This window comes from Equus quagga, unplaced genomic scaffold (genome assembly GCF_021613505.1).
Source record: "Equus quagga isolate Etosha38 unplaced genomic scaffold, UCLA_HA_Equagga_1.0 146_RagTag, whole genome shotgun sequence".
NCBI lineage: Eukaryota > Metazoa > Chordata > Mammalia > Perissodactyla > Equidae > Equus > Equus quagga.
This window is the reverse complement of record NW_025796728.1, coordinates 280,680-304,913: the sequence shown is the minus strand read 5'-3', so window position 1 is coordinate 304,913 and position 24,234 is coordinate 280,680. Positions and strand designations below refer to the sequence as shown.

Genomic DNA, 24,234 nt, shown 5'->3' with positions numbered 1-24,234 from the left:
AGTAAGTTGTTAAAAACGTGTTGTAGAGAGAAAAGTTAGTGGTTGTAATTATCTGAAAACTGGAATTGAACACTTACGGCCTACCTGGCATTAACTTTCTAATCATACTGTTTATGACAAAATGTAGTGGTTTAAATCATTTGAGTACAAGGAACCTCATCTCTGAGCTATTGTTTCTGAGGAAAATGTATAAAAAGTGACACACTTTTGCCATTCTTTGTTTGGTGTGATAGTCCTTGAGTTCCAAAGGAGATAATACTATTTTAAGGTTTAAAAGCATTTAAACCACATTTACACTTTTAGTACCATCTAATAAAGATAAAATCATTACTTAATTGGGTACATTTTTCTCTTTCAGCTTTTTTTTCCCCCAGTGAAAAATTTACATATCTCTAATTATAGTCATTTGGAAAAAATGCTGCCAGGGCTTGACATAATATTAATTTAGATTTCCAAAAATACGAAATTTCCTTCCTCCAACTTGTTTCCTCCAATTGGTTTCCTCCATTGATTTTAAATCACATACTAAAAGGTTACAATTTTAGAATTGGCCTTTTTTTTCTCCATTTTTAGGAATGGCCATTATCCTACAGCCATATAAGGAAGGGACGTATTGGAAATGTTTTTTTTCCCCAATTCTAGAAAATAGAGCAAGATCGTTTTCATTTTGTTTTCTGCAAAGAGATTGAGGAGAAATCATTTCAAATATGGGGCTGGTCATTAAGAATTCTTTGCAAAAAAGAAGCAGGCTTCATGTATTGTTCTGAGTGTCACCCAAGAAAAATTAAGAGAAAAGTGAACACTTATTAAGCAAATTGACCAGCGTGTGTTCTGATGAATGTTGCAACAAATTTGAATAAACTAATTTTGTCCATTAGTGTGCTTTTAGACCAATGTGATTGTTTCTGTCTAATTATTTTTTATTTTGTTTATTCAAATGTAGAATGGCTGCAGAATTAGCTATTGCAACAATTAGCTGATTAGCAATTTAGAAAATTGATGAGTGGTATCTGACTACTCACCAAGAAGCGTCTGATACTTGGTAGGGCTGAGTGGAAGGACACAGGCAGCCAGAGGGAAGCCTGTGCTCTGTTCCTCAGCCGCTGCAGATGGGAGCTCAGAGGCTCTCGCTGGATTAGCATGGGCTGTGGACGTGGGCTCTGGGCCCTCAGATGTACTGCACCAGATTGAGGTCTGATGTGCTGCAGAAGTTGTATTTGCCACCCAATGTCACTATTCTGGAGTCCTGTAGCTGTGACTGGTGAATTCTGCAACATTTCCCACTTCTAAAGCTTGGGGATTCGAGAAATCTGTGCCCGAGTGGCTGCCAACTCTCGTCAGGGGGACCCAGTGCGAGGCCGATTTCTAGGTGTAAAAGCCAGGCAGATTTGCTCACTCAAGAAAATCTGTTTCTGCAGGTTTGCTTTGAGTTCCAAGATACAGTTACTGGTGAAAATTTTTTGCTGCACTAACGCTACGGGTTTCTTCTGGTAGCTGACTGTCTTGCAGGGGAGGGGAGTAGCTGGTTCTCCAAGTGTGGTCTTGGACCAGCAGCAGCAGCGGCAACATCACCTGGGACTTGTCAGATATGCAAACTCTCCTGCCCCGCCCCAGACCTACTCAAAGTGGAAACTCTGGACCAGGGCCCAGCACTCAGTTTTAACAAACTCTCCAGGTGATGCTGGTACAGGCTAATGTTTGAGAACCTAGCTTGTAAAAATGACTAGCCTTTGTCACAGCGTTGGGCTGTGATAGTTAAAAAATTAAAGCTCATGTGGCTTCTTAAATGTCAGACCAGGGTGCATTTCTCAGTTCTTCTTCTCTTGCACTAAATAGGTAGATGTGAGTTTCCGTGGGTCCAGACAGGAAAACAGACAATTGCAGTACCGTGGGACGGTGTCTCGGGAGGGCAGCAGGGGGTCTTCAGAAATGTGCTTGTGCTGGGGGGATAGGGGGCGGGAAGACCCCTTTGGATGAATATGATCGAGTCCCTCAGATTAAAACCTCTCGGAGACTTCCAGTGCTCTTAGAATGAGTCTGTCTCAAGGCCTCCAGTGTCTCCTTTTGATCTCCATTCTGCACACAGTACCTGCCTCACCCTGTGCTCTCAGTGTTTTCTTCACTCCTCAAAGATGTCCTGCTCCTTTGAGCTGCGGCCTCCGCAGGAGCCGCCCCTCTGCCCACGGCCCGGGGTACCACATTCTCCCTGGTCTCCTCCTACACTTCAGAATCCCAGCTCACATGTTTCCTTTGCAGTCCTTTTTGACCCCCCAGGGTAGGTCAGGTCAGCTCTCCTTGTACCGTGCACTTCTTCACACTCATCACATTGTAATTAAATTATTGTATAATTATTGGTTTATTGCTCACAGGTGGAGCTAAATAGAAATTCTATGAGGAGGAGAGAACGTGCCTTGTTCACTGGGGCCCAGCACGCAGCAGGCATTCAGTAAATATTTTTAGATGAGTGAATGAGTAGTGGGGGAGTGGTCCCCTCTTTATCCCTCGGATGTGTGAGCTAGTTAATATATGCATTTTTGGTAGAGGGGTCACCGAATGTGTTTTATGAAGCCCACGGGAGCAGTTGCCACCACCATCTAATCCTACTGCTGGGGAGACAAGCCACTTGCACAGTGGTGGTGAAATCTCTGAATTTGGTTCTGTTTTGGAGTGTGGCCTGTGGGACACCCCAGGGAAGATGTTCTTGAATATTCCTCTTCCAGGGATATGGGAAAGCAGTGAACTCCTCTGATCTTGGAGATGTTCATAATCCATGGACCAGAAGCCAGCACCTGAGTGGTAAAGGTGTCACCTGGGAAGTTTTCAGGGAAGTGACTGTTGTCCCCCCTCCCCTCAGGGCTTCCTTCCGAGAAGAGCTGCCTGCTTTGCTCACAGAAGCTGAGGTTGGGGCACCATGTTTCTTCCCACCCACTTCCAAATCCGCTTAATAGGAGAACAGAGATGCACTCCTTTGCCTTATTTTAGCCAATTTGTCTTGGCCTGGATAAAGCTAGGGGTTTCCATTCGTATTCTAGAAGGTGAAAGGGTGCGAGTTGCCTCTCAGAGGCGACAGCTTCAAAGTGGGGACATTTCTCTCAAATAATAAACTAAGTAAGCCTTGCTGATATTTAATAGAAGGATTGGCAATAGCACACCTGTATGTAATTTATAAAAATACGTATAGTGAGAGCGAGGGCTGAAATTTTTTTAAAGATAGACGTTTTAAGACCTAGAGGGCAAAGTTGCTGACATGCTTAGGGGAATCTTGCTTTTGATAGAGGAACTGGTAATCTGTTGACTGTTTGCAAATTGACTGATTGTTGTGTTTGTCTTTTTACATTTCCGGCTCAACATACTCTCCTATATCTAGTGTAAACATCTGTTGGATTAAGTGAATGTAGTAAACATGGTAAATTTTGGAACAAAAGTCATAAACACAGTTTCTCATTTGCTGTCAGGATAGCTTTAATCTGCTGAGCTGGCCAGGAGCGTGGATAGTGTGAATGGCTATAGTTTTGTGTTTTCTCGCCTGTGTCTTTTATTTTTATCAGATGCCATTTTTCCTCATAACTTCAGTTCATTCCACATACCGCCCCTGCCCCCCCCCCGCGACCCCCCCTCCCCCCACCCCCAGGCCACCTTCCTGCCCATTCTGACCCCAGTGTGGCTTTAATACTTTCTCTGGTACTCTCTTATCCTCCTTTGTTTCTGTCAAGCATAGTAATTACAGCCAGAGTAGTAATAACAGGACCGTTGATGGAGTGCAAGATATATATAGGATTTAGAGATGATGTAAGAATCCTGATACGTTTCACCTCCATTTTATAGCTGTCACAGCTGAGGCTTGGAGAGGCCAGGTAACTTCCCCAAAGTCTCAGATAGCTTGCATTGGAATCTATGGTTGTCTGGCTCCAAAACCCACACCGTTTTTCATTATATTCCTGCTGCTTCGCTTGCTCACCGCAGCTCAGAGAAGCACCATCCTCTCCAGTCTCTGAGCTTGCTTCTGGACTTTAAAATATTGCTGAATAAAGTTACAAAAGTTGCAAGATTAGTACAAAGAACTCCAGGATGCCCTTCACCTAGACTTACCGATTGTTAACATTTCGCCACATTTGCTTTGTCTGTGTATATACATGTTATTTTTTCTGAACCATTTGAGAGTAAGTTGCTCACATGCCCCCCTGAAGACCCATCTGAGACTGAGGCTTGTGTTTTATGAGGACTTGGAGGCCACCCAGAATGAGTTTCTTCTGCCCTCCACCCAAGTGTGGTCTTTGTGCCCCCTTTCCTCCAGGGTGGAGCCTTGCTCCAAGGAGAGACACTTGTCTTCTTACCTGCCCTCAGCCTTAGTCCAAACCCTTTAAATTCAGCTCAGACCCCAAAACATATCCTCTGCCTTCTTGGAAATTCGCTCTCTCTAGCACCTAAAAAACAGAACCTCTTCTAAGACAAGGTAACCAAGGCAAAAAAAAAGGAATAAAGGGCGGCGGCGGCGGGGGGGGGGGGTTCCCTCTGTGTTTCTACCTATTCTGTGAACAGAGGGGAGATGGGCTTCACCCCAGCTTGTTATCCAGAGCTGCAGCTAAACTGTTTTGCCCCAGCTAATTCAGGTCTGTCTGCAAGACACTTATCAATGCTGCTAACCTTTTCTCTCGCAACTGCCTCAGATAAAATTCCTTTTTTTTAAAAATTAATACTTTTGTTTTTACTTCCTTTGGTGTAAACCAGCCCTGTGGCTATAAAACGACATTTTTGAAAGTGGAAACAGGGAAAAACATTCTGTTCTGCTCTGTGTATGGGATGGAGGGGAAGGTGCGATTTCCCTTATCTAACAGGTCCACTAAAAGCAGGATTTAGAGTATATCCACTAATAAAATGTATTGATTTACCCATTATGGTGAAAATTAGCTTGAGTATCTAGTTAAGCCAAGTATAATTCCCAGCTTTTTTTTTTAAAGATTGGCACCTGAGCTAACATCTGTTGCTAATCTTCTTTTTTTTTCTTCTTCTTCTCCACAAAGCCCCCCGGTACGTAGTTGTATATTCTAGTTGTAGGTCGTTCTGGCTCTGCTATGTAGGACACCACCTCAACATGGCTTGATGAGCAGTACCATGGCCGCGCCCAGGATCCGAACCAGGGAAACCCTGGGCCACCGAATTGGAGCAGGTGAACTTAATCAATCGGCCATGGGGCTGGCCCCAATTCCTAGCATTTTTCAGAGCTAGGAAATCAGAGAGGCCTTCCAGAAATGTAGATCACATTTGAAGGCAGGTTTTAAAAAATGCCCCAGGAGAACAACCCAAATGTCAGGATGAATGGATAAACAAAAATGTGTATATACATACAATGGAATATTATTCAGGCTTAAAAAGGAATTCTGACGCATGCTACAATGCAGATGAACCTTGGAGACATTACGCTGAGTTACATAAGCAAGATAGAAAGGGGCAAATATGGTATGGCTCCACTTATATGAGGTCTCTGGAGTAGTCAATTCATAGAGACGGAAAATAGACAAGTGGTTTCCAGGGGCTAGGAGGTGCAGATAGAATAGGAAGTTTTACTGTTTAATGGGTACAGAATTTCTCTTTGGGATGATGAAAAAGTTCTGGAGATGGCTGCCCAACATTGTGAATGTACTTAATGCCACTCAATCGTATAATTAAAAATGGTTTAGGGGCCAGCCCAGCGGTGCAGCGGTTAAGTGCGCACGTTCCACTTCTCAGCAGCCCAGGGTTGGCCGGTTCGGATCCCGGGTGCGGACATGGCACCACTTGGCACACCATGCTGTGGCAGGCATCCCACATATAAAGTAGAGGAAGATGGGCACGGATGTTAGCTCAGGGCCAGTCTTCCTCAGCAAAAAGAGGAGGATTGACAGCAGTTAGCTCAGGGCTAATCTTCCTGGAGAAAAAAAAAAAAAGTTTAAATGATAGATTTTATGTTATGTGTATTTTACCACGATAAGAAAACTTTTTTAATGTCCCGGTTGTCATGTATTTCTGTTTGTGTGTGTAAATGTTGACCAGACAGTCCTTTACTTGTACTTCATTTGATGTCGTTAGAATTAGATGCTATAGAATTAGAACTAGAGCCTATGACGAAACAAATTTTTATTTCTTAAAGTTCGCATTTGCCGCCAGCACAACCTCATTTCCCCTCCTGAGCCTGAGTCGGCATTTTGAGGGATTCTCAGTTTCCTGGTGGGAGGAAATGGTATGGTGACTAGTTAGCATTGGAGTGATCTGCACCCACACTTGTCTACTCTCTACCACATGTGTCCAGGACAATGTTCATGCCACACATGTCCTGCAAGATCTTGCAAGGATCCAACTGTAGCCCTCTGTCTCTGGAGCCTGCAGCCAGGAGGGTCCTCTTGGTGAGCTGTGCACACAGGGCTCTTCCTTGGTGCTTGATAGTTCTCGGGGTAAAGCCGCCCCCTGACTGGCGTGGCTGACCTTCGCCACGCTCTTTTGCCCTGTTCCTTTTGAGTTTGTTCTTCAGTCATTCTTTATGTTAAGGAAGTTGATGTTAAAAGAAGTTGAGCTCCCCCCACCCCCACCCCCAAACTTCGCAGATGGTGAGGGTCTTATTCTGGGGATTATTGGATTCGAACCCTTACTGCTTCTTATCTGGTTCAGATTTCAGTAAATGTTTTCCAGAACTCAAAACATGGAAATCTACATATTTACAACAGGAACTGAACTGGGCTGTTGGGAAAAACCCACTGGAAATGAGAAAGTTCCTCTTTTCTGCTGTAAGGATGGATCCTAATCTATTGTGCTTGTCAGATCCAGACCTTATCTGACTCCCCAAAGACCTACTTTGTAATGGCAGAGAAAGGTTTCCTCTCCACACATATCTTTGTCTGAGATCAAAAGGGGAAGTCCTGCTTCCTCAAACATTGGGTTGTATTTTTCTTAGGATGAGTGTGTAGGAAATATATTGAGTCGCCCTATGAAAGCCTTTGCTGCTAGTGATGTATACATATCTACAGGGAATTTTGCAAAATAGTAAGCTGAGAAGGGCCCTTCTTTCAGTGTTGAATGATGTCTGCATCTCCACACTTACTGTTCACTTTATAAGATGTAAGAGCCAGGGATCAAATTCCATGTTTAGGCCCTTATTCTAATTCTGTGTTCAAACACTGGTTTAGAAACAAAGTAGGTGATCAGTTATTTATATCATAAGAGAACCACTGCTATTCATTCTTGCCACAAATAGTACCTTTTATGTCCAACCCCTGGATCTTTATAAGGGGATTTCTTTATCTTGACCCTTTTATGGCCTAAGTATTTGATTACCGATCCTAGAATCGTAGAGCTTTTGATGGCCTCTTTATAGTTTTTCAGGAGAGGAAGCTGAGGCCTAGAGAACCTGAGTGAGTTGCCCAAGATTTAGAATCAAGAACTGCTACATGTCCCCACTCTTGCGTTTTGTCTTCACATTCTCACTACCTGCTTAAGAGCAAAAATATGCAGTTAGAGATTTTATCTAAAACATACAAATATTAAATATCTTAGCAGACACCAAGCTCTAGTTTTGCTCATCTCCTCCAACCTGAGAAAAGCTTTGACAGATGTCATATCTTTAAATGACATTTATTGGAAGCTTGACTCTTTGCTGCTGGGCCTCTTAGTAAGTTTCCTTAGACGCATGCAGAACATTTCACATCTCCTTGATCTTGGGTGTGCTTTCCTAAAAGCCAAAGCAGCCCGAGGGCATCTTCTCTTGCCACCAGATGGCATGCTTGTGAATTGGGAACTGATGGAAGGAAGGAGTGTGGAGGGTTCAACTACAGTGAGGCTCCCAGTTGGGCACAGTGGAGGGATTTGAGTGGGGAAATGCTTTATAGTAGAGAACAAGGTCTGTGTGATTTGCCCAGGGATCACAATAACAGCAGAAAAGCAGAAAATGCAAATGCTACAGGAAAGGTGTCATCAACACAGGAGATTTATTAGCGCTGGGTTTGTCCATGTGGTTAAGGCAGAAGATAAGGCGGGGTTGACTTGGCCCCCAGGAGGAAACCACTCTCAGTAGCAGAGGCAGGAAGGGCCTAAACTGCAGGTGAATCCACCCAGGCTGAAGGCCCACAGGAAGGTGGGCGGGTAGAAGATGGCATGGCCTGAGAAGGGCACCACCCCCGTTTGTGGTGGGACATCCCTTTCTAGCACCAGGGAGCCTGGCTAGACACTCTTCCTCAGGATGCCCATGGGAATGTGGGACCCACATGAGGTACCACTGGCTGCTTTGTGTCTCATGTATTTTCCTGAAAAGAGTAGGTGTAAAGAAAGAGGGTCTTAAATAAGGTGTTTTTCCCCTGCCTTTAGTACCTTCGAACCCCAAATGGGCTCGTGTACTTTCTGGCCATGTTCATCAGCCCCTGAGGTCAGGCAGCAGCAGCCCACGAGCCTCTGGCAGGTCTGCTTAGCAGCCTTCTCTGCTAGTCACTCCTCTGTGTTCCTGCCTCCCATTCCTTCCCTCTTCGTTGTTCTCCCTGGCTGCCTGCCTCTCTGGATGCGCACCCATCCAACTCCTCCTTTGAGCCCTCTGGGAGCACCCACGTCTTCCATTCCATCCTTAGCCACTGTGTCCTGTGTTCACTGACTCTGAGTCCTCCCTCGTCCTCTTTCATCTCTCCTCTCCCCAAGCTGTCCTGAGATTGCTGTTCCCCAGCAGAACGAGCACGCAAGGCTCTTCTCCCATATCCATGACTGCAACACTGTTGGAGATTCTGGTGTGACTGGCATGGGATGGGGCTGAGATGTTGGTGATTCTAGTGTGCAGCCAGGGTTAGGAATGAGTGATGTTAGTTACGTGACTGTCCCTCCTCACTGCTGTCAGTGACCACTCCTGTATACTGAAGACTTTGGGACTGGTTCTCGGTCAGTTGTCAATTTCTGCTCCCCCACCTGCTGCTATGTTCTCAGAGATCCTAACATCCAACTAGAAGGCCCTCTGCACCATCTAGTCTGGAATTTCCTGGCTCTCCTTTACCAATCGAGTCATTGCCATCTCTACCCTACTGGAGCCACCTTGGGTCTTGTCATTTCCTTCTCTGCCTTCTATTCTTTGTACTCTCCACTCCCTCCCTGGATGATTTCATGGACACCCCTAGTTACCGTCCGCTAACCACCCTCTGTGTTCTGGTAAGTATGTCTGTGGGCCTGACCTTCCCCACACTCGCCAGTATCCAGGACCTTCCAGCTGCCACCTGCTAGTCCAAATGCCTGTAAATCTGTTTTTCCTCTTCCAATCTCTTGACATCCCATCTCCACATGACCTAAGCCAAAAACAGAGATATCTTCTCTCCTTCCTCTCGCTTCTTCACTGCCCATCCCAAGGCCTCTTACTCACCGAGTAAACACCCGTCTATCCTCTCTGGCCCCACCACCTCTGGCTTATGCTCTCATTAGCCATTGTCTGGATCTAGCTGTCTCACAGCTGTCCTTGTCTCTAGTCTTATTCTGTCTGTACTAACATTCGCTGCTCCCAGAGGCATCCCCCCAAAACACACATGAATAGCTCCCCATCAGGGTAGGCTTACCCCCTTACCATGACAAAGGAGACCCTACGGTGGTCCTGTCCTCAGTCCCTCTGGCCTCACCTCAATGCTGCAGTGATTCTGAATGATATTTTGACTCCTACACATGCGCCCTGCTAGTTCTGTGATATTTGCTCTTGGGGTACCCCCATCCAGTAGACCTTTCTCCTCTTTTACCCCACAGCTTGGCCAGGTCATGCATAGTGTCCAACTGGAGCTCTAGGAGTCTTTTTCTGATCTCTCTTCTTGCCCACTCCCATTCTCTCCCTTTTTGCCTGAGCTTGCTTCATTGGACAGTAATTAACCTGTGTGAATCTATCTTCCCCACGGCGCTTTGAGCCCCCGCTCTGTATTCCTGGTCCCCAGCCCCACCCAGGCCAAATGGTAGGAGCTCAATTACCACTTCTTCAATGAAGACAGGTTTCAGAAGTGCTTGCTTTGTTCCTGATCCATCCCTCTTTGCCACTGACGACTAACGCTCCATCTTCTATTTCCTGTCCTTCGATGATTCCCTTCTGTCTGTCAGTTCATAATCTTTAGACCAACATTGAAATATACTTAAGGAGCTGCTTTTAAAAAACTGTGCTACAGGGAAGTCTTTGTTATTTTTGTGATTTTTAAGCCGACTTTCAAATGGCTGATCATTTTATAATGGTATGTGGCTATTGCTTGAAACTATCAATTGTGTCAAATATTGAAACAGATTTTGTATACTCTCTAAGTATCCTGTACCAAATGTAGTACCAAGACCTGGCATACAGATGGAAAATTTCTTTCATTTTTAAAAGCTAAATATAAATTTGCGTGATACCAAGGAGTTCTTTTTTCAGGCCCTGGACATAGGCGTATTGCAGTGAAAGACTTAAAAAAGATGGGAGATGTTGTCAATTACTTGTTATTTACCTCATGTCTAAACCTGAGTAGGTTTTAACAATGAGTTCTATCCAGAGCGGTATTTTAATCTCTATATTACAAGGTTAAAGATATGTCTGAACTTTCTCTTACCCAGAAAATCCTTTGGAAATATTAGAATTGTGAATCTGAGTTCATGTGATCCATTTAGGACTGTTCTTAAAATTGTCTATGGAGGTGCTTTTAAAGGCTGGAGGGATTGGGTGGCGTGTATGGGAGGATGTAGTTGTAAGGTAGTTCAGTTTCTTTGAAAGCTCATGCTTTTTCCCCTGAAAAATGCATTTGATTTTACTTCCTATTTTACCATATGTAATATAATATAAAAGGATGTTTAAAATTATTTGTCACTGAGCGAAATCGACCTTCAAGAAGACTTGTTAACACACACCCTAAATCAGAGAAGGACTGTTTTGTAAGGATGATGTCCCAGACGATTTCCCTTTGAGTCCTGGGATGTGTTCGTCACCTTTCAGTGTTGTTATTTCATTTGTATTGGATTTGTCTCCTACACAAGGCTGAGCGCCCCGTCAGCATCTAGTTCACAACCAGAGGAATAATTATGCTATAGATGCGTGTTGAAACAAAAGACTTTTCAATGGTTATGGTGGCGTGGCTGCATCACAGCTTAATGCGGGCTGTTCTGGGATCCTCCATGGCATGGCTTCCTTCATTTTGGGTGGGTGATCCAGAGTGGATTTACAGCCTTCCTGCCACTGGGCAAGAGCATTTTTTAGGATTTGTGTGGTTTTCACTGAGCTCATCTTCCCCCTCCCCCCGGCTTTATGCTATTTCCAGTATCATCTACTTGTTTTTAAAGCCTCCTGGGTGTTGTGGGCAATTACTAGGATCCTTCCATCTTGGTTTTTATCCAGTTTATTCCTATGGGAATATAAAAGTATGTCAGAAAGAGTAGGATGTACAAAGCATTAGCTTTTGTATTACGAGTTGTGGTTAAACAGTACGTGAACCAATGAGTAGTTGAACTACAGTGGAGCTTTGCCTTCGTCGTGGCGCTTCCTGCTCTATTTCCCCAAAACTAGAAAAGGCCTTTCTACGTGGGTTTTCTTCCCTGCCATTATTTTGCTTGGTTCCTTATATTGGTGTCCAAAAGGAGAAAAGGTTTTGAAGTGACTTCCTTACTTTTTAACCCCAGCTATAAATCCAGTCTTTGCAGCTCTGACATGTGTGAAGGGTGTAAAGCTTAGGAGGATCGTGGAGACTCTAGACTGCAGTAACCATTGACATGGTCCAACCGCTAGTGAAGGTGACTGGGGAGCAGTTACACAGGTCATTGAGAACCTTCTACAGGAGAAGCCCAGTCTGGACTCTTTAATTACTCTTTTCATTGATAGATCACAAAAAATACAAGTATACCTTTAATATTTTATTTTCACTTAAGAAAAGAAAGATGGACAGCTGCGCTCTTTTTGATGTAGGAGCAAAACCTTTTCTTTGAGTTTTGGTTGATTGGAGTTTGGGTTGACTGATGGGAGTTCTCAGGGGAGTTTTGAGCTGCCGTCCTCACCATGCACCACACCCGAAGTGCAAGGTCTGCCATTTCTAATTTCGGTTTCCATAAATGTAGTGGTTGGGAAACAGTCGAATGCAGAATCCCCCTGTGATTGTGAATTGGGGGCCCTCCCCTCATCTTCTAATGTTTCACCCGCATTCATGCAGCAGTAGTCTTTTTTTAGGGGAGCCACCCTTATGAAGTGTTTCTTCATTATCAGAGAATCAACACTTCTCCCCCAACACACACACGCTCATCTCATCAATTTTCATAACGTGTACTTCACTAATATGTATACAGTATCAAGTCCAATTTTCCATAAACAGGTTTGAGAATAAAACCAAATGACTCAGATGGTGTGAGTAGAAAAGCAAAGATGGACGAGAGAAGGACCTAATAGCCTTGGTGTTCAAAGTCTCTGGGCGCAGTGTGGTTTAAAACTTCGAGGTTATTCAGCCTGACGGGTTGAAAGAGCTTCTCCTAGGAATGCCTACTTTGTGGAAGGTAGTAGAGAGATGGGAACGAAGATGCCGTTCACGTCCTCGAGTACAACTGTGGGGAACAAATAAAAATAATGACAACGATTAATTTTTTAAAATTATGTGATTTAAAACAAAGATGAGGGGCTCACAGAGGCTAAGACTGGAGGTCAAAGGGGTCAGATAAGCAAGAGCCAAAGTAGCTGAGAAAGTTTGAAGCTTCACCTGGGCCTTGAAGAATGTTTTTTGTTGTGGTAAAATATATGTAATATGAAATATATCATTTTAAGTGTCCAATTCAGTGCTGTTAGGTATATTCACAATGTTTTGCAACTAACACCACTATCAACTTCCAGAACTTGTAAAAATCATCCCAAACAGAAACTCTGTACCCATTAAACAGTAACTCTCCTTACTGCCCTCCCCCTAGCCTTTGGTAAGATCTATTGTATGTTCTGTCTCTGTGAAGTTGCCTGTTGTAGGTACCTCATATGAGTGGAATCATAGAATATTTGTCCTTTTGTGTTTGGCTCATTTCACTTAACATAATATTTTCAAAGTTCACTCATGTTGTAGCATGTGTCAGAATTTCATTCCTTTTTATGGCTGAATAATATTCTGTTGTGTGTATATACCATGTTTTGTTAATCCGTTCCTCTTTCAATGGGCACTTGAGTTGTTTCCACCTGTTGGCTATTGTGAATAATGCTGCTATGAACATGGAAATACAAGTATCTGTTTGCGTTCCTGCTTTCAATTCTTCTGGGTATGGTTGAATTTTATACTATTGAAAGGTTATAGAGAGGGTATGTTGGCATTTATCTTGATCTATTGTTAGAATCTTGCATTGTTAACTGTTCATAAGTGCCCCTTTCCTCCCTTATTTATGCTATCAGAGAGCAAGGACTGTCTTCGAGTTTCAGCACTTAGCAAGACACCTGGGATAAATATTTGCTGAATAGTTCCTGGAGTTCCTAGCCCAGAGCCATTATCACTATAGTAGTTGGTCCCCAGAATGGTGAGTTTTGCCAACTATCATGTTTTGTTTTTTTTTTTGGCTCATTAATTAACATGCGTTCAGGGAACAGAAAACAACTCTTAGTATTAGCCTTAGCCAAAAATGATTAGGGAAGTACATTTTCTAATGCAAGCAGTCCTGATATAGATAAAACCCAATTCAGTGAACATTTGTTGAGAATTTGCTGTGTACCAGACACATTTCAAAATGTCTAATTTCAAAGCTGGAATACCTTATTGGTATTGAATTTTAAATATAATAAACGTATGTGTGTCTATATATTTTAGCATGAATCTCTAGTCTTTTTTATTGTGAAAACATTATAACAACGTTCAAAATAGTTTGGAAAAAAAAGAGAATAAATAATACAGTCCCACTCTAATATAAGCTCTATTTTCATTTTATAGTGTAAATTTGAGGGTTGAACCTATAAATAATTTATTTTGAAAGTAAAACCCTCAATGCTTCTCGTGGTAATTATTTTCTTTTAAATTTATATTTTAAAACTCTAGTAGGAGTAAAGCGTAAACTAATGATCTCAAATTTGGAGGGCCCATTTTTGGAGGTATCCGTAATAGTTTTAATGGATGAATTAGGCCACTCCTTTTTCTTAGCGGAGCTGCAGAGTTGTCCTGTCTTTTGGGGATAGGTGAGTGGACTGTTACAGGGGCTGGGTGTTTAGCAGCCGGTTTTTCCTTTCATCTTTTATATGCTCAGGGGTTCAAGGTTGTGTTTTATGACTATACTAAGGGAAAAAGTACATGTGTGACCCTTACTCCGAGGGCTTGGAGACCTTGGAGTTGGCAGAGGAGGGAAGATCTAGACGGAGATCACTAGTGAGCATCAGTCCAGGCCAAAGGGGAGATGGCACTGGACATGTTGGGAGGATTTAGTCAGGGCAGGTGATCAGTTAGGGAACAGCATCCTTGAGGGCGAGGCTTTTCACATGACAAGGAGGTGAATGGGTGGAGTTGGTGTCTCCTGGGGACACAGGCAGAAAGGTAGGCATAGCGAGGAATGAAGAATGTTTGCAGGATCCTTAGCCAGCCAGCCTAAGGGTCTGTCTTATTAGAGAGGCAGGCTGGGTCCAGAGGAAACAGCTAGAAATTAATCTCATGAAAGAGCTTTGTAAGCTGTACATGATGTCAGCGTTTGCTGCTGCTGCCTCTGTCGGGGTTTTTGAAGCTGGGAGTGGAGTTGTTGAAAAGGTGGTGTTCTAGGCTGATGGAACCAAGTTGTGAGGTGTGCTGAGTGGCGGGTGGGGAGAGTGAGCGGAGGCTGGAGGTGTGGGTATGTTTTAGGAGAGGATGTTGTCGCTCTGTGAGAGGTGGGGCAGCAGGAGTGGAAAGGCATACAAGGATGTGCGGCAGAGGCTCTGAAGGAAAGATTGCTGGGATGTGCTGCCAACGAGGGAGAAGTCAGGCAGGAACCCGTTTGGGAAATGATGGAACCATTCCCATCCATAGGACGTGAGTAAGTCAGGACTGATTAGAGGGGTGATAAGAGGTTCTGTTTTTAGAATAACTGTGTCTAATATTTATTTTGTGTTTTCTGTGTGCCCAAGAACAATTCTCTCTTCTTTTTGAGGAAGATTAGCCCTGAGGTAACTGCTGCCAATCCTTCTCTTTTTGCTGAGGAAGCCTGGCCCTGAGCTAACGTCTGTGCCCATCTTCCTCTACTTTCTATGTGGGATGCCTGTCACAGCATGGCTTGCCAAGTGGTGCCATGGCCGCACCCGGGATCTGAACCAGCGAACCCCGGGCCGCTGAAGCAGAACGTTTGCACTTCACCATTGAGCCACCGGGCCGGTCCCTCACGCACAGTTCTGAATGCTTTTACATAACAGCCTTTGAAATTGGTGCTGTTACTGTCCCTACTTTACAGATGACGAAACTGAGGCAGAGTTGATTAGTAACTTGTCTAAGGATTACATGCTCAGTTAGTGGCAGAACCTGGATGCAAATCTAGGCAGGCTTAACACAAGAGCCAAGCTCTTACCCAGGATGCTTTCCTCCTTTACAGTAAGAGCTAGCTTTTATTAAAAACTGCCCAGTTCTGTGTTAAGCTCCTTGCGTGTATTGACCACATTTGAATCCCATAAGAACTCTATGAGATGAGGGCATTTTTATCATCATTTCTCACATGTGGAAACTTGGACACAGAGAAGTTGAATGACTTGCCTTAGGTTACACAGCTAGGCCTTGCCGACACTGGCATGGTAGGTCTCTGGAAGTCAGCAATATTTATTCAGCTGGATTGTAGTATCTACGTATGCCTTTAAGATCCACTCATGAGAAAACGGAATTGATTGAAATATATTGCAATATAAATTCTTTAAGCATTTTTGGATTGAATTTGCTATCAATGTCACTCATAGTCACTTGGAACTACTGTTTTTAAAAGGGATAAATAATTGAAATAATAGTGCCTCCATTTATTGCGGTGCCCATATTCATTATTTAATGCTCTACGGCTTTGAAAATAATCCCAGCCCCTTCGTTTCCGTACCCTCTCTGCCCCATTTAGGTGCTGAGCCTAGTGGCCACAGATAATGCTGCTCAAGAGCACCTCTCGTGTTGTTGCTGCTTGATAACATTTGATGATTATAATTGACCTTGTCGTCATCTTCTGCCAATCAAGGCTGCCGGGCGTCTTCTGATCTGAGGGTGTACTTTGCGTGACATCGTGGAGCTATGATCCATGCCCTGGTTGAAAGGCACCCGCATGAAATATTTGTCTGGAATAACAAGCTGCAAATTGCGATGGATCATCATTACATACTTGCAGGGGACCATTTCAACTCTTCTTTAGAGCACCTTTGATCTGTCCCTCTCCACAGACTCTCTTTCTTCTGTCTTCAAATGTCAGCAGGTCTCCTCTTTTCTTTAACTTTCACCTTGTTTGACTACAGATCTGTTTTTCTGCCTTCTCCTGCCATAGCTCTCCAATGAGAGGTCTACACGAGCATCCTTTAACCTTGGAACAAACAGAAATTTCCACTCAACTGAAATTGTACTCTTGGATTTCCTGTGGTCTCTGTCTAACCAAATTTGGGGACTTTTGCTCATTCCCTAGAGCTTGCTCAGTCTCTGCCCTAAGACCTACCCACCTTCTTTTGAAACCTTCAAATGTGTTGCCTTCCTTCCCTCTTAGGCTTCTCCCCTTTCTTTCTGCTGTTTTTGTTTTTAAAATCTCCCTTGACTCTTTCCTACACCCTCTTGGCCGGAAGAGCCCTTCAAGATTGGTCCTCAGTGTGTTCCTCCTTTTTTCCACAAGCGCTTTCCCTTGATTATCTGAACCCGTCTTTTAACTTCACCCATTATCACTCTGCCTCTGCCATCTAAATTTCAGGGCATCAAGTGAGAAGTCCATCTACCAGCCAGAGAGCATCTGGGAACAGGTCTCTTGCTTCTCCTGTCCCGGCCCCTGTCTGACCATGTCTCCATCTCCCTACCCCAGCCATCCTGAACTTGTGGAGAGTTTCTTAGTATGGCTTGTTCTTGCTGCCTTTGCCTCCCATCTGGCTTAGATGGCTTTCACTCTTCTTTCAGAACTCAGGTCTGTTCTTCTCTCCAACCTTGTATGTGTGTGGAGAGGGCACAGATCCGATGATGCACATGAGCCATTTTCCCCGCGGTCTTGCACTAGTGATTGAAAGCCCCCCAGGGAGACCTGTTATCCTGTCGCTCCAGCCCACCTCCCTCACCCGGGTCATCCATGAGTCAACCTTTTGTTTTTTTCATTGCACTAACCTATAACCATTAATGTGTTCTTCCTCTGACAGTATATCAGATCTTCCTCTTAATATCAAATCTTTACTATAGGTTTTTATCGCTTCTACCTGCCCAAGGACCAGAGTTTTTCACTGATCTCCTTGAATCTAGTTGGCCTCTGGTATCTCACTGTGTTTGTCTTTTTGCTCCTGACAAGCCTATGGTGTCTCTACATGGTCTACATGCTATATATCTATGGTACATGTCTGTCTTCTCTTTTGCCTCTTCTGATATTGTGACGGTCCAGCCCACCTTACTTTTTCTTCAGTTTAAAATACTAAATCTTGTAGCTGTGTTTCCCATATTCTGATACTTGAGCAGTGTGTTCTCTAACTCTGGAGTGTGTGTAAGGACCACATGTCACATTTACATGGACTTTTCCCCAGCACCTAGCACAATGCTTTTGCAGATCATAATTAATGAACAGATGTTTGCATATATGGCAATAGATGCATGTATCAATGAATGGGCTGTTGTGAATTTTCTAAGGTTCAAGCTTGATATTCAGAGTCTAAAGTTTGCATCTTTAAACTAGTTTCTTTTCCAGGAAGCCTATCTAGGCTTTAGGTTGGTCAGACTGCAGCCCAACACATACCGTGAAAGATTTCAGGGTCTGATCATTAAAAGTTGGCTTTTAATTTTCTGCCTTATTGTTTGAAACTCATAAATAGTTCTCCTTTGGATGGACGTCACCATATAAGGAGAATTGCCTAGAAATAACTGAATTCACAAAGCTTTAAGAAAAGCCAAGCTATGTCATGGTCATGTACATTTTGCCAAAAGAGGGACAGGCCAATAATTTTTTTTGTAGTGTGAGATTTTGTTTTTGTTTTTTCTAAGCTGGGTGTCAGCATGTCAGTATCACTGCGGTGGCCCATGTTCAGAATGGAAGGTTGACCCAACTGTATGTTTAACCCAGAGAAGGCCATGGCATCCGGCAAGTCTTGGCTTGCATACTAAGTGTGACCCTCAGGATTAATGGAGGGTTGCAGAAAATAATTTTCTGGATGAACTTAAGAAACTGTAAACAGAGCTCTTTCTAACCATAAATAGGGCAGCTTTGTCCTATTTTTATTGTAGAGTACACAGAAGATGGAAATCAATATTGGAAGAAATGTTTTATTTCGCCAAGGAAAAAGATCATACTCAACACGATTCTCATTTTTCTTGGCAGGCTCTTCTCAACCATCTGTGAGTCCAGGGGAACTGTCTCCACCATCCATCCATCCAGCAAAATCAGAGTTAATCGTCAGTGTTGGCGACGAGATTAGGCTGTTATGCGCTGATCCAGGCTTTGTCAAATGGACTTTTGAGACCTGGGGTCAGTTGAGTGAGAATACACACAAAGAATGGGTCACGGAGAAAGCAGAGGCCACAAACACGGGCAGTTACACATGCACCAATGAAGGCGGCCTAAGCAGTTCCATTTATGTGTTTGTTAGAGGTAAATGTTCGGCTTTCTTTGATGTTATGCTTTAGAGAACTTAATATCCTGTTCTTAATTATGGATGACATGTAGAGGGCTGACCTATAGATAAAATATCACCGGCTGGGTCTAGAAAGCCTAAAACAAGTTTTTCTTTGTTAGTTTCCCCCATCTTTTGCTACATAGGGGCTTTGGGTACCACTCCAGCTGAAGGTCTGCAAGGCTCTGATACTCTTCTTTAATGAGATTACAATATGGTGAGCCCCTTTGTCCCGGTGCTCTGAGTAAACCCTGAGAATAAATTAGGCCCTTTGGGAAAGCTGCATTTTAATGCCTTGAGATCCCAGATACTCCCACTTAGTAAAAACACTTCAGGGAACTAAAGGCCTCTAAAGGCCTAAACAGACCAACACTTCAAAAGAACTGACCCACTTTTAGGGAGTAAATTCCAGAAAAATAACTCAGTCAGCTAAGCAGTGCCTGTCCTTCCTAGGTTCTTAATAGACGTCAGTGGATTCATTTAAAAAATTGTGACCTCTTAGAAACAAAGGGAAAATATGACAGTTGTGTTTCTAGACTTCATTTCCTATGATGAATTCAGTGATTCATCTGCATTTGGGCTTTTAATATCCTTGTCAAGAGGAGGTTTGCTGGGAAGTTGGGTGGGGGGTAGTATCTTTTTGTTGATGTAAAAACTGAAGTACTTAAAGCTTCAGAGACATCCCCAGGTTATAGGAGGAGAAATAGAGGCCCAGTTCTACTCCTCAGTTTGTGCCTGGACTGGGGCTGTCACTGGAATAAGTGGGCCTGAGGAGGAGGCCTCATCCATGGTACTGTGGAAGAATAATGAATACATTTATCCCAAATTGTAGCTCTGAGCAACTGTGACATTTGGATAAGATTACCAACTCTGTCTTCCTTACCTAATTATTGTTAGGGAGACAGAATTCTCCAAATTCTAGGAGGAGAATAATTCAAGGGTTAATAAAGTTGACTCATGTGTTCGCTATAAAGAAGGTTGCCATGAAATTGACTCTGCCTCTCCTTTGCTTATCTGGTGTCCTTTCCTTGGTGGGTAGCTGAAAATAAATATACATAGATAAGCCCCAGCTTAGCCTCTGGATATGGTTCTATAATTGTTGAGCCACCCTGTGTGCTGTTCTGTGACATTCAAGAATGTACTCAGTAAGTTCCACTTGGTAATGAAGTATCATTCTGCTTATTAATAGGATGGGTAGACAACTGAATCAATGGGGAACGCTGAGTTAGCCAAATCAGTCTCACAGAGCTCATGAATTTTCTTTATAGGGGACGTCATCCTCAGTAACTTAGAGTTATACTTAATTATTGCTGATTTAAGATGTTTGGGTACTTATGTAATCTGTGTTACAGCAATGAAGGGAAATACGGTATTGTTGTAGGAGCTAGACTCGAGCAACTGAGAAAGAGTAGATGGAAAAATAACCCACTATGGCCTCAGACCATAGTTCAGCCAGCGTGAGGTGATTTATTCACAGAATAAATTAGTGAGGCTGGGAGGTACATAATTCCTTTTGGGAAGCTCTTTTTCAAAATTGGGCAAAATTAAATGATAAGTGTATTTCAATTATGTCAAATTGATTTTTGTGGAACACCTGATTTCCGGTTGGAAAGGACAATTAGAAAACATTTAAATGTAATCTGTTGGCCCAATCGTATACCTGTGTTATCTTTACACAGTAGAGATGGCAGCACATTGACTATATGGAATGGGGTTTGTCTTGGCTTATATGAGGCCTCCGTCTGCCTGAGACTCCACACCTGGTCTCCTGCATAATTATTCATAGTACTCCCTCTCACTCACAAGTGTCCTGGTTTGGGCAATAAAGTATTTGCTACGGCATTTCTGAGATCCCTAAGCTCCCCTTGTGCATATGAATTTATCTGATTTCCAGAAGCTACATTTATACATAGCTTTCAAGGAATATGAATAGAGTGAGGCCCACGTGTTATTTGTACTGGGTGGCCTGCTGATAGTTTTCTAGATTCGATTCAGAAGCTTAAAGATCCTGGAGACTGGGAGCTCGGGAAAAGGACCCACACAGAGGGGTTAGAGGATTTCTTGACTCTGCTAGGTATCTTAGACTGGCTGCTTCTGGCCCATGCTCCTTGAGGTATTCCCTGTTGTAGAAGAGAGTAATGGTGGTAATAAGATATTCTCAGAGTTTCAAGAGCTCACATTGTGATATCAGTCAGACCTGGGGGTTAGAGTTCCGCCCAGCCATATCTGGGCCATGGCACTTCAGGAGAGTCACTTTTTTAAGACTTCAGTTTCTTCATCTATAAAATGGGTATAATGATAGTGTCCATCACATACAGGTGTGTTAAGGATTAAATGAGATAGATAAAGTGTGTAATGGTCCAAGCTGAGTGCATGGAAAATGTTTAATGTTAACTCTTACTCGTTAGTGTTATTTGGGTAATTTCTACTTTTGCTTGCAAAGAAAAGAGTCAGCAGCCATTTGAGTCACTAGGGCTTGTTGTTACGAAAGGCAACATTTTAGATCTTTTAAAAATGTTTTCAGTGCCTGTGATCAACCATTCAAACTGCTAATTTTTGATAGATCCTGCAAAGCTTTTCCTCTTTGATCCTTCCTTGTATGGGAAAGAAGGCAGTGATACGCTGGTCCGCTGTCCTCTGACAGACCCAGAGGTGACCAATTACTCCCTCATGGCGTGCGAGGGGAAATCTCTTCCCAAGGACTTGACGTTCGTCGCTGATCCCAAGGCCGGCATCACGATCAGAAACGTGAAGCGCGAGTATCATCGACTGTGCTTGCGCTGCTCTGCAGACAAGGATGGCAAGTCAGTGCTGTCGAATAAGTTCACCCTGAAAGTGAGGGCAGGTACGAGCCCGTTCCTCCTTGATTCTGGGAGTGGGAGCATCTGTTGATCTAAAGAAGACTTCTCTCTTCCCATTGGTCCATCTGAGTATAGTCAATCAGGCAGCTGGCTGTTCATCAATTCCCCCAGCGTCACAATAATGTCAGCTGCATGTGAATTCTTTATTTCACAGTCCCAGCCCCACATGGCCATTCCGTGACTGCCTCCAGCTAGGTGTGTCTACCACAGATTGGCATTTAGACCGTACTGGGGACAGTCGTTAACCTCCTGACTTCAGGTCACCCCAGGTTTCATAATTGCACTAAGTGTTCCTTGCAAGAGAAGCTTTCTGGGCAGCTTTAGTTACACTGTTTGAAGACTAGCGTACAGATCACTCTTTCCTTGATTTACTGTTGAAATATGAATTGACTTTCTCCTCAGCTGTTTAATTTTAATGCATTCTCAAAACTGTTCACAATCTGAGGAGGAAAGCACCAACTGACTATGGACCTTGTTGTTATGGTGGCATTATGTAGAATATTTCGGTAGCTAGATGATATCCAGATTTGTATCTCAGAGATCATCTAATTCAACACCAGTTGGCATGCAGCTATTGAATAGTTTTTATTAAGGCATTTGAAAAAGAATGCTCGTTGGGATTAAGGAAAGTTTATTTAAAACCTGGGATTTTCAGAAACAAGCAAGATAGTATTTTTACAATACGTGGGAAAGATGCCTATTTGATTAAGAGAATAGAATTAGTTTTAGGTCACATCCTCGTGAAACGATGAAGGTTATGTGAGGCAAAGATTAAATCAGTTTCCGTACACCAGGGCTTCTCCCTGTACTGAAAAAGCATTGTCCAGGAGCATTAGAACCTCACAATAGACAATCTGACCTTTTTCACTCAATGAATTTCCTTGAAGGATGCGTGATTTAATTGCTGATATCTTCAGATATGCACATAATAGAGATCAGTTAGTACCATACTTTATGTTTTATTTAAAAGGCGGCAAAGTAAGCTGTGCACATTTGAGGAAAAATCATAAGTTAAAATGTCATGCTATAATAGAATAAATTCTTTGAGGGCCACATTTCTTTTCTTTTCTAGCCATCAGAGCTGTGCCAGTTGTGTCTGTCTCCAAAGCAAGCTATCTTCTTAGGGAGGGGGAAGAATTTTCAGTGACGTGCTTGATAAAAGATGTGTCTAGTTCCGTGGACTCAATGTGGATAAGGGAAAACAGCCGGGTGAGTGAATAGTTTCCTTCATTTTTCTCAATATATCACTCTCTTTATGTGGGAGAGTTTAAGGTTTTTCTTTAAAAGAGTCTATTAATTATCTCGGGGATGGCTCAGCTGGTGTGTCTGTGAGGTGGAACTGGCTGGGAATGTGTTGAGATGTGTATTTTCCACTTTCATGATGCCATATGTAGTTGTGTACATTCGCTATTAGTAACAAATAAGTGTCATTTTATAAATTTATTGTGAGAAAATCAAAGAGAACTTCAGACTTATTCATGCTGTTTCTTTGAATGACTTTAGTAGGGAAATTTTTTAAAAAATTAATGGTTAACTGCATAAATACGTTGATTTTAAAACTTCTTATCGAAACTATTCAGGCCAGATTACTTAAAACATGGGGAAGAGTTGCCAGTTTTTTTCCTTCCATGTTTAAAAAGGATAAATGGGTCTCAGAGATTTACCAGGAAGCTCTTTCCTCTCCCACGAAGTGGCCTATCCATTTGAGAGACAGATTTCTTTTTGTCTGGGTCTAATTTCCTCCTTTGAGGCTGGTTACCTGAGATCAAGTTGCTAATGGTTTTCTATTTGTTTTAGTCCCTATTAATAAAATGGTTGTCTTTAATCCGAAACATTTAGACATGTTTAGGTTCTCATTTGTTTAACAAATGCACGTTGAATGTCTGCTATGTCAGAGACCATGTTGAGGTGTATCTTAAAATTAAACTTTAGCCAGTTATATTTGAAGGTTGTTTTTTTCTCTCTCTCTGCATAGTCATATTAATAGCAAAGTCTTTAAAATGCCTAATATTTTGCTTTAAAATTCCCATTGACTGAATTTTCAGTAATTTTTGTTTGAATAATCTTGGTCATCTAGGTAATTAGCTCTCATGGTGGTTTTTTTCAGTGCATATGTATGCATTACACTGGAAAAACAAAGCATGCTATTTTCTTCCCCTCCACTTCCTCTTCTTCCTCCTCATGCTCTATATTCAACATTGGCAATTTCATGCCTGTTTAAAGAATTTTTTGCTAAACAAGTAACCATAGTGATTAGCATAATGCAAAGCATGATAGTCTCCCTGTACACCTGTGATGGATGGTAGCTTGCTAAAGAAAGTCTCCCATTGACTAGAAGAATGGATTGTATCGTAAGATTTGTTCTTTCAAACCAGTGACTCAGAGAAACAAGTTTGAGTGTTCATAACATATAATTTAATAAAAATAATAGCTTATGTATGGATTTTTGACTAATCTTGCAGAACACAATCCCATATTAATTGGCTTTCTGTATCCTTGATTTCAGATGAGAGAACAATTTAGACTGTGTGTGTATCTGAGCCTCTGTATAACTTGGAAATTAGCCTTTTTGAGACGAGAAATTAAATTGCCCCAGGCAGTTTTGTTCTGAACCGTTTTTCCCAGGAGCCCTGCATGCCATTCCCAATTAATCCACTGGCGCTGGTAGAT

The 24,234-nt window shown here is 42.7% G+C and overlaps 1 protein-coding gene across 4 annotated transcripts in view; it reads left to right on the top strand.

The window, feature by feature from the left end:
* The window catches only part of LOC124232991 (mast/stem cell growth factor receptor Kit), an 81,283-nt gene that overhangs the window by 17,186 nt on the left and 39,863 nt on the right, over positions 1 to 24,234 (top strand). For all 4 annotated transcript variants that reach the window (XM_046649987.1, XM_046649984.1, XM_046649986.1 and 1 more), the window contains exons 2-4: positions 18,412 to 18,681; positions 21,267 to 21,548; positions 22,637 to 22,773. In XM_046649987.1, coding sequence (XP_046505943.1) covers positions 18,412 to 18,681; positions 21,267 to 21,548; positions 22,637 to 22,773 — 689 coding nt within the window. The remainder of the gene's footprint in view (positions 1 to 18,411; positions 18,682 to 21,266; positions 21,549 to 22,636; positions 22,774 to 24,234) is intronic.